Source organism: Patagioenas fasciata, chromosome 2 (assembly GCF_037038585.1).
Source record: "Patagioenas fasciata isolate bPatFas1 chromosome 2, bPatFas1.hap1, whole genome shotgun sequence".
Lineage (NCBI taxonomy): Eukaryota > Metazoa > Chordata > Aves > Columbiformes > Columbidae > Patagioenas > Patagioenas fasciata.
The window spans coordinates 110698166-110709195 of record NC_092521.1 but is presented as its reverse complement, the minus strand read 5'-3'; the positions used below and the strand labels follow the sequence as shown (position 1 = coordinate 110709195).

The following is an 11030-nucleotide window of genomic DNA, read 5'->3' as shown; positions in this document are numbered from 1 at the left end:
ACCAAGCATGCTGAGGAAATGAAGGACCAGTGTGGGGGCACTCTCTTTTGAAGTGCTAAAGATGCAGGGGGCTGAAGCCCACCTGCCCTGTTCCAGTTCCCACCCACGAGGCTGACAAAGGCAGCACTGGTGTAGAGTCAGAACCACTGAATGAATGGTTTGGGTTGGAAGGGACCTTCAAAGAGCCCTTCGAAGTCCAATCCCTGCTGCCATGGGCAGGGACTTCTTCAACTAGATCAGGTTGCTCAAAGCCCAGAGCAACCTCACTTCGAATGGAGAAGGGTCATCTACACCTTCCCTGGGCAACCTGTTCTAATGTCTCAACACCCTCTCTGTAAAGAATGTCTTTGTTATGTCCAATCTACATCTCCCCTCTTCCCGTTTCTAACTGTTGCACCTCATCTTGTCACTACAGGTTAAACGCCTGTCCCCAACTTTCTTGTTGGCCCCTTTTACATACTGAAAGGCTGCAATAAGGTCTCCCTGGAGCCTTCTCCAGGCTGAACAACCCTAACTCTTTCAGCCTGTGCTCATAAGGAGAGGTGTTCTAGCCTTCTGATCATTTCTATGGCCTTGCTCGAAGAGGTCCATGTCTTTCCTGTGCTGAAAACTCCAGAGCCGGGCAGAATATTCCAGGTGGGGTTTCAGGAAAGCAGAGCAGAGGCGGAGAGTCACTTCCACCCCCTGCACTTGGCCTCGTTGAACTCCCCGAAGCTCACACGGCCCCTCCTACTTCTCTTCGGGGCCGGCACCCGAGACGCCCCGACCGGCTGGTCACCTTCCCCGTCATCACGGGCAGACCGCGGGACGCCGACCGGGAAGCCGTTTACTTGCCCCTCGGGGCAGGGGAGGGGGGGCGGTGATTCCGCTCCCTCCGCCCTTCGCCGCCGCCACTGCCACCTCCCGGCCGGGCAGTGGGGCGGTGCCGGGGCGGGCCGGCTCCTCTCCCCGCCCTCAGCCGCGGCGGCGGCCGGCCTCTTTGTGCCGCCCGCCTGAGCATCGCGTTGCCCTCCGTGTCGCCTTGCCTCGTCGTGGCGCTGCCCGCTCGGCTTCAGCTGCCGCCGCTGAGGGGATCGGCGGGTCAGCTCGCCCTCGCCCTGCTGCGGGGCTTCCCGCCTCCGCCCTCTCTCCGCCGCCGTTTTACTCCGCCTCGTCCCCCGGGCTGCTTGTCAGCTCGCTGCCCCTCCGTTCCTGCGTCCGTGTCCCTCCCGCCGCCCGCGGAGCTCCCCCGCCGCCGGGGATGGCGCCGCTGACAGCGCCCGTGCGCGCCTGAGCCGGCAGGGGCGAGCCCCCCGCCGCCGCGGGAGGAGGAGGAGGAGAGATGAACCGCTTCCAGCCTGGGGTCGCGCTGCTGCTCTCGCTGCTGTGGGAGGTGAGGTGGGCCGGGGCGGGGGGCAGCGCGGCTCTGGCTCCCTGCGGTGGCGCCGACAGCACCGCGGCGGCTGGTTCACCCCGGGAGGGCGGCGCGGGGGTCCGCCATCAGCTGCGGGGGCGACGGAGGGGAAGCTGGCAGCCCGTGCCCAGCCCGGGGGCGGGAGGTAGTGTTACAATATTTATTTTGGGGTTAATGTCTTTGCCGAAACAGGCTGGGCGCCCCAAGCTCCCGGGCAGTGACCGGTCAGGAGTGTGTGGGAGCGGCGGAGTGGGACCAGGCTGGGCAAAACACGGCTTTGCTGCCTTAGGAGGTGCAGTAGTTACAGCTGTTAGCAGCGACCTGGCTTGCTGTCTTTTTAATGTTTTGTTGTGGGAGCGGTAAAAGATGATCTGTGGTGTGTTGGAGCGGAGTAACGCGGGACCTGTAGGCAGGGACACAGGCTGTTGGACGCTGTCTCTTTCTAACAAACTGGTTAGTTCTCCAAGGGACACGAAACGTGTACTTTTCAGTAACGGTTAAATGGAAGGTGCTTTTAAAATTTTTTTATTTAAAGTGTCCTTTAGTGGACACAATGTACATTGCGAGGCAGAAGTGCGGTGGCATCAGCTCAGAAGGACCCCGGGCGGCACCGAGCAGCGTGGTTAAACTTCTCAGAAAGCCTGGGTAACGCCGCTTTAATAGTTACAACAAACAAGCAGACAAAAAAAATCCCCTAGTAGCTTAATTTGAAGGGGGGATTTGTGCCACGCAGTTATGTCATGGGACTAGGAAATCAACTCCATTTTTAGCAGGCAGATCCGTAGATGTTTCCCGGTGATGAGCTGTCTCTCGCTTTTTGGTCTAGTCTTCGGGTTGGGCTGAGGGCAGGCTGGGGGCATCGGTGACCACCCTGGAACGGGTTCGTCATGGACATGCTGCCATGTGCAACTCCTGGTGGCAGGTTGGTCAGCGTCCCCGAGTCATCACCAGGACACATGCAGTGGCAGTGTACTGGGGTGACTTCAGAAATGCTTGTGGGCTTGTCTTGGGTACGTCTTTACATTTATAAAGCCCAGAAGCAGTCTAGCTGAAGGTGTTGGAGGTGTGGAGAGCTGGCTTGCTTCTCTGATGGAGCAGTTCAGACAAAAAATGAATTAATTCTTTAAAAAAACAACGTGCCACCAAAGCCCTACGTGGAAACTAGAGTGCTGGCTGTGTAATTACTGTTTTCGGTAATGGATATAATTCATGAAAATGATGCTTACTATGTGTTTATGCCACCTACATAGATGAACGATTCCTGGTATGTTGCCCACTATATCATCTAGCATCATCCCATTAAAACACTCAGATCCAAATCACCATTTAATGTAAACAAATGTAACTCTTTTCAAGTTAATTGGGCTGCATCTCATTACCCCGGCTGTAAACCTGGCCCAGAGCCTGGCCTGTAATTGCTCCTTGACTCTGCAGACGCTCTACGAATGGCAAAATGTTGATTAAATGAAACGGGCACTGGCATTTCCCAGAGGGAATTTATTAATCTAAGGGTGTGAAAGGCTTCGCCCCTCTAGGATCTGTTTGATTAGATGTTTCTGCTCTCTTAATGCGTATTCTGAAAAAGATCCTTCATGCCTGAAAAAGGTAATTTGCATAAATCCTCTTTGGATGTAGCCCATGTTGCGGTTATTTAAGCTTTTATACTGGTTTAGTTTTATTTCTTTATTTATTTTGGTAATCTAGAATGTTTGTTTTGCCATCTGGTTTTGTGGATTTTTTTTTTTCTTTTTTGGAAGTGCTTAGCATACCTTTTAAAATGAGGTCCTATGTAAGTAAGTATTACACATTGCTGTAAGTTGTACCCTACAGAGAGAGAGAAAAAAAAAAAAAATAGGTCCAGAAACAAAATGTTGGGAGATAACTGAACTGGAGACATCTGGTTGTTCAAAATTTTTTGGTATTTAAAACTTCTGCTGTCTTCTGCACCAACTTCCATACTGGCTGTTCTCTGAGAAAGCATTGTTACATATTTTTAAATCTGTTTGCAGCTTTGGCATGATGCTAGTAAATATTTAACACAGTGTGAGCAGAGGAATATATTTTTCATTCAGCATTTTGCAAAAGGCTTTGACTGTTATCCAGATAATGGGAGGGGAAAAAGCAAAAGCCATTTAGCCCTTCAGACCAATCTGCAGTACTTTACTGATGTTTAAAGTTCTCCTTGCTTAAATGACCCAAAATACATGTTGCAAGATGTTCATGTATTTTCTGTCCATGTTCATTTGAAAGTGCTACTTCTGGTTGTACAGGTGAATGGAATATAAACTCTTTCACAAGTAAATATACATCACATTCAAGGTGGGCGTGAGTTTGGATGCAGGAAATGCTTCTTTGTGGCTTTCAGGTTGAAGCCAAGTCAGAAACTGCCTGTGCTGTGCTCTCACAGGGAAGTGATGATTTGCTGTTCCTGATGTAAAAGCAGGAGATGTAAAAGGGACTGAGGGCAGGGAAAGGCGCTTGCATGTGCTTACGGGTGGTTTCTTGAAGACAACTGAAGGTATTACTATTGAAGCAGAATTTACACATAAGAAATTGCTGGTTCTTGATGCTGGGATGCTGCTCTTCAGAAGAACTTGAGATACACTAATTACAGAAACGCCCAGAGCACTGTGGTGGTAGGAAAGGGGGATTAATTCTGAGTTTTTGTGTTTGACAAGGGTTTTCCATCACAACCACAAAGACATTATATTCCTCCCATGATGGAAGAAAAATCTCAAACCCCTCCAGTTCTGTTCTGAGAAGACCTTGCTGTTAAGGGAAAAAAGCCAGAGATGTCATGAGTTTTGCTCACAACTTAGGCATCACTGGAAATTTTAACACATAAGCTAAACTGAAGAACTTTTAAGGTGGATAACTTGACAGGTGATTTTGGTTCTTGCAAGGAGAAATGAACACTATTGAATCTTCATCCATCTGTCCTTTTCAAATTATTTTGAGTACTTGGAGGTAGCAGGGTGTTACTAGCCACAGTTGCCTGAAACGCGGTTTTTCACCAGGAACCTGGTTGTCTGGTAGACATGTAGTACCGGGGTACATGGATTCAACATTCACAGATAGCCAGTGGTCTCGCTTACTAGTGCAGTTCATGGTTCCATGGACAGGACTGTGTTTTGTCTCAGTTTTGTATGAGTAAATAGCTCTTAGTTTTATGGAAAGCTTTGAGGAGGTCCTTAAAGTGATGTCTGTTTGGGGTATAGATCAAGATTTTCTGCTTTTATTTCATCAGATATCCCAAGGGCTTTGGCCAGCTGAGCTTAAATGTGACTTTAATAAGTAGTGTTGTCTTCGAGGTGGGGGAGAAAATCAGACATGCAGCCCCCCACCCCCTTGATGATGAAACAAGCTTGTTTTCATCCTGAACGAGAGCACCAGAGTATCTTGGGGTGGCTTGCTTCTCAGACTGAGTGCTTGCTTTCTCTCCCACTATCTGCAGAATTGCTGGGAGGAGGAGAGCTGAGTGGCTGAGGCTCAGCTCAAGGATGGAGAGGCTGAGCAGAGCTGTTTAAGCCCAGCAGAGGACCCTGCCTGTGCTACAGTGGTTAATAAACAAGGTGTTTTATTGTTATTACTGCTGACTAGCTTGCTGGATACCATCTTCAGCTTTCAAATTGTTGAATAATTTTAGGTACCTAAGGCTCTGGTTGACCCATATGTGTGTCCAGAGGAACCTAGGAACTAATGCATCTGCTTGAATATGTAAGTCAAGCTTTTTAGTGCTCTGTATTAAGGTAAGCTAAGGCCTCTGGTGGTTGCTGTAGGTGGTGTGAGATGTGGGTGAGAATCCCATCCCTACAGTTTCCACATGGCTATATAAAATTCAGATCATCACTTTGATATCACACATTGGTATTTCTACATACTCAGTTGCTCATTACTAAAAATTACAATGTGGATGCTGACAGAAATACTGATAATTTCGTACTTGGAGAAAAGTGATCAGTATGGTCCTCTTCTTGTTAATTTGTCGGATGAAAGATACTACAAAAAGAGTGAAGTGCCTTTTTAAAAGAACGAAAGAATGGACATGTCATATGAACAGCAAAATGTGTTATCTTGAAAGAAAATTCAAGCACTCCTGACAGTCTGTCGTACAAGATTTATTTAAATAAAATCAATGTTTACTAGCTCCTTCCCACTTGGGTAACTGCTAGATGGAATTTTTTTAGTATTATTTTTGTAAGTGGACTTCAACAAGACAGATTTTAGCAAATTAGATAAACCTAGAATCTCTGCAGAGTTTGGTGGGCTTTTTTTGTTTGTTTTTTTGCCTTTGTACGAACACATGAAGATGGTCAACATTTTGATCATAGCAGGCACAGGTAGAATTCAAGAAGTTGTGAGGATTACGAGGAAGCACCCAACCCCCCAAGTTTCTGATACTTTTTTCCTGTCATTTCTGTCCATTAACTGTCAAGGTTTCCTTTACATGCAAATTACAGGAATGTACACGCCCTTGGATGTACAAATGTGCATGCATACCAGAGTTGCTGTGTCCATGATGTCCCTCTCTGTGGAAGCCCACTGATAGTGTCCTATTGATGTTGTAACTCTTGTGGCCATTGCATCAGTGGGTGGTGGGAGGAATTATCCTGTCCAAACTAGTGGGAAAATATCTATGTCCAAAACTCTGCAAGGGAGTTTTCAGTGCAGGTGTGTCCACTGACCCTTTCCCGCTTGTTAGTTGTAGTTACGTAGCAGCTTAAACTATTTTTGTTTGGTTTGGTTGGCCTTTTTCCTTACCTTCTTGCGCTGGTTGAAAAACAGCTATTGCATTGCTGAGCGAAGGCAGGAAAGAGCTTGCTTATGATTTATGGTTTGGGGGTCCAACTGGTGCTGGCAAGTCTTCCCTGCGTCTTGACAGCAGTGAAATGGGCTGTGATTTCCAGGCAGGAGGACTGAGCCTGTACACTTTTCTCACTTTGCTCTTGCTGAAGAGAAGACAGATTCATGTTTGCCACGGGAAGGGAATGGTGGCCGAGTGCCATTTGCATCCTCTGAGGGGAGGTGTGACTAGCTATGCGGTGGGGACTTTTGGGTGTGGGGTTTTTTTTAAATCAGAAAAAGCATCTATAAAACCTTTTTACAGCAGTCAAAAATGTTTAGCACCTTCCGTTATGCTTTCTCTATAAAAGGAAAGTCCTCTGACTCTCTTTTATCTCGATACTTCCTGCTTGGCTAATGCAGGTGTCTGGACAGATGTATTAAACTTGACCAAAGCAAGGCTTTAGTCTTCAGCTACTTTTTTTTAAAGCGGATTTAGCTAAGATCAGTGGGGAAAATAAAAAAGGCTCAATGGAAACTCTTTGGTTTACTGTAAATTTATTTTGGTTTACTCAACTGTGAAGAGATCTAGGAAAACTGGAATGAGTGCCAACATACAGGTTTCCCCTGCTCATTTGTGTAGACTGAGTTTACAGGTAGGAACAGATCAATGCTTGAGCTTATGCTACAGAATTTAAAATAAATATTTCTAATTTCCTACTGAGACAAGGTAGCTTCAGATCTGCTGTGAAATCTGTAAAGTAAAAGTAAAGTAAAATCCGTATAAGTAAAAAAAACTGCAGAAAGCTAGCATTTTGGAATTTTTAAGCCTAATTTTTGCAGATGCTGCATTGCTTTGTATCCTCAGCAATGCATCTGTTTCCACAGCTTTTGTGTTTTGCTGAAGGCTTTGTTGAAATCCTGTTAGTGTTTATTATGTCAAATACAAACTTTCTTCTGACTCGCAAGAGGTAAAGCCTTTCTAAACCGATCTTTTTTCGTTGCTGGAATAGTGCCTTTTGGGCAACAAATGTTAGGTCTGTCTGAAGGCTGGGGACACAGCCTGGGATCCTGGGCGTTAAACAACCCTTCCAAGACGAGAACATAAGGTCTCAAATGGTGGATATGATCACTTTCCTACCATCACTAAGGTAGTAATACACAAGATGAAATACCATGCCTGGTATTTTGAGGGGCCGGGGGGGGAGGGGTGGGGGAGTGGGGGGGGCGCATCTGGGTTTATTGTATGCCCTTTTTTTTTTTCTTTTATTTTTCTTTCTTTTTGAGAACAATGTATCTTGACAGGTTTCTCACATTTTTAGTGGAAAAGTTTTCACTTCTGAGTTAAATTTGTCTTCTCAAGTGTGTCTTCAGCTTTGCATTGAATAGGTGTTAACTAAACCCTTAAGTAACTAAAAAATCTCTTCCTCTTTCTCAATGACTCAGCTTTCAGTCTCATAGATTTTTAGAAGGAAACTGATTACCAAGAAGTGGTTTCTAGTCTGTGTCTGATCCAATGCAGGGGTAGGCTGTTGCTGGCAAGGGTGGTCCCTAACCCCTCATTCTGCTGCCTGTGTGCTTGCCCAGGTCTAGGGACCATCTGGCTGTGGAGGAATTGGATCGACCCACTGATGCTGTGGAAGACTAATCCACCAGCACACTTGTTGTTTCAGTGCATTAGATGGAGTTACAGGACAGATAATACTGCATTCGTAAACAAAGAAAATCCTACAGACTTTTTCCATGCAATGCTAGAAGATTAGCTGAGTCTGTGTCTTGTTTTCTCCTGAAAGATGCTGTTAGATAAGATTAACTTCTCCAGATGGTGTCCTGTTGTTTTCCCACATCACTTGCCAAGTGTCCATCAGAGCAGAAGTTCTCAACACAGAGCTAATGACCTCCTGGGCCTTTCTTGTCTGTGGGGCGGGAGAGGCTTGTGGCTGGAGGCCATACCCCCAGGGAAGGTCCACCATCAGCTGCAGCGCAGGAGGGACCATCATCCTCCAGTCCAGCTGATGGATAACTGAACCAAGCAGTCCTTCAGCAAACCGTTCCCTCTGTGTCTCTTGTTTGGAGGTCTGAAAAAACAAACAAACCACAAAAAATCCCTCGCAAACCGCTCTTTGGCTACATCCCTTTCACTGGAGGTGACCATGAAGTGATCTGCGCCTTTGGTTCGAAGTTCAATGACAGTGGAAAGCTGGTGTTTTTGGAAGCTGCACTCAAGCTCTCTATGAGCAGCTTGTTCGTTGCCTGCCAGAGTAGGAATGGTGGGCTTTGTCTCCCACCCCTGGTGTTGGTGGGCACCATGCAACTAAATCTCTGGCAATAGTCTGAGGGTGGATCCTTCCTTGCACTGGTGGAGTTAGAGGTGAGGATCACGGACCCCAAGTATGTAGCCCATACCCGTACAAATCTGTCTTTCCAATACTCTAAGTTAAGGCAAGTACATTTAGTGTGTTTTTATGCCTTTCTAGTTAGAGATGTTTGGTCTCTTTCGATCCTGTCTTAGAGAAGGAGCTGGGCAATCCTGAAATGAAATCAATATGAGAGGAATATGAGCGTGGGGGAGGGTGGCAGGGCTCTCGTTGACAGCAGACCAAAGACCATGGGCAGCACGTGTTTCAAGAACCTTACACTTGATATGAGAGGAGTATTTTGTTGCACATGTTGTTCTTGGGGCCCAATGGTGCTACCACCTAAGGGAAGGTGATGCTTCCGTAGACTTGCTCTGCTTAGCTCAGTGTTGGTCGCAGTCTGGTTACAGTGACAGATTTGTGCTGCCATGGGGCTAAGAGCTGGTAGTGTGGCTGTGATATAGAAGGTTTAGTTTTCAAGAAATTAGGAGCTCTGTCAGAGAATGTATACAAGGAAAAAAAAAAAGCCAGTGTTTGTAGTAGCAAAAGCAGACTTAAGTTGCTGCAAACTTGTTGGGTTTTTTTTACAGGCACAGTTATGTCTTTTTGCACACCTGAGGGATGTAGGCAGGCCAACAAAATTCTCTTGTGTGTCCTGGCCTGAGTTTGTATTTCTCCATTTCTGGACTGGAGACATGCCTTGCCTAAGTGGACAAGTGTAGTTGTTTATACCACACTGGTTTTTGTACAATCCCTTAGTGTTGACACAACAGATTAATATTATGGTGCTTGTGCTGCACAGTGACTATTTAGTATGGTGGTATAACAGACAGTGTGTAAAGGTCTCTACCTATGGAATTGCCCAAGTGTAACTCAGTGTTTCATTTATCCGAATTTTATGAAATCTCTTCACTGAAGTGGATAGAAAACTTGTTAACATGGCAAATTCCTTTCTGCTTTCCCCACAATATCGCTGCAAATGCAGAAAGTGGGTGCAGGCGCTTCTCGCTGTGGTGGGTGACTGTAAGTGTGCTTCAGCTCTTGCTGGAAGAACTGGGCAAGGATGAGTCAAGCAAGTGTTTTCTTTCATTTCTGCTACTCGGGGAGGGAAGAATGTATTGCTCATTGCTACAGATAATTATCTCAATACTGGCGTGACATCCAGAAATTCACTGCTGGATCTCTTACAGTGTGAGTTCCCAGCTCAGGGCCCTACTTCCCCACCACATTTTGAGCAGTGGGTTCAACCGAGTGGAGGAAAAGGTAATGGCTGTAAAAGCCCATGTTCATTTGTTCAAATTCCATTAAGTTTGGCAGGATTTCAGTCCAAAACAGAGAAGGAAACCTTGCTCTCTGAAAATGCTGCTTTCAAGTGGTTGTCCAGTTGCCTAACCTAAAAAGGGGGGGAGGAGGGCTGTGTGAAAGGTCTTAAATCTGCTTTTAAATGGCTGCTTTTCTTTTGAAGGCTGACATAAGCTGCTCCTGTCTTGTGTGCTGCCTTTTCTGTCCCAAAGAAATATCCCTAACAAGGATTGCTGTTTTCTTTCTTTTGAGCAGTGATAGTGCTGAGGGTGCCTGCCAGTCCTGAGCTATCAGCAGAGTCATCACAACACACAGTAACATGTGCCAGTGGGATTCTGCGTGAGGGACTGGCAAAACTCTGATCTGCTTTTTGACTAAGGCAACTCACATCTCCTGGCTGTCATACAGAAGTAATAATAGCACATGGGATTGGGTTAAACCTCTCTAGAACTGGGTCATCTTGTAATTTTAGATAGTATAAGGTAATGTTAAGATGCTTCATTATTTTTTTCTGTAGCTGAAAGGATAGCAGTCTCTATTCTGAAACTCGTGCATGTGTGTCCCTGAATAAAGTGTATCATGCCATGCTAAAGCTGAGGGTTTACCTGCGTATTGCTTGGGATGACCTATATTTCTAGGGTAACTAGGGAGAGGAGGAGGCAGTAAGTGCCAAATAATGGCCAAATACTACTAGTTGCATAACCCTGAGAAAAAGTGAAGGCAGATGCCTTTGGATTTGAGTGTCTTTTGGAAGAGGTGAATTGAGATCAGTGTCATTATTTTGTTCTGTCTTCCATTCCATTGGTATTTACAGAACTAGGACTTGTTGGTGTGTTTTTTTTTTTTTTTTTTTTTTTTTTAGCAGTGTTAATGCCTTGTTGTTGAGGGGCTTCAGAATTCTGGATTTTCCCTGAATGACAGCAGGACATAGCGAGCTGAGCTTAATGCTGAACCCGCAGTGTAGTAATGTAAAAGTGTCTCAGGATTTGCAGGTGATCTGCAGATCTCAGAGGCCGTATTTTCTGAAATACAGGACTCAAGTTGTGCTTCTCGCTTACTACAGGGAACACTTTTGATGCTGGCTTATTAAAGCACTGGGTGAATGTTAGTAAACTGAGTCTTGCTGTGCCCCATAACTGGCAACTGTCTGCATAGATGTCTGCAGTATTCCTAGAAGGCATCGAAGGAGATCCTGA

The 11030-nt window shown here is 46.0% G+C and overlaps 1 protein-coding gene across 1 annotated transcript in view; it reads left to right on the top strand.

Moving 5' to 3' along the window:
* The first annotated feature begins 957 nt into the window (after positions 1–957).
* VOPP1 (VOPP1 WW domain binding protein) overlaps positions 958–11030 on the top strand; it is a 68845-nt gene continuing 58772 nt past the window's right edge. Inside the window, exon 1 of the mRNA XM_065831273.2 lies at positions 958–1372. Coding sequence (XP_065687345.1) covers positions 1322–1372 — 51 coding nt within the window. The 5' untranslated portion in view covers positions 958–1321. The remainder of the gene's footprint in view (positions 1373–11030) is intronic.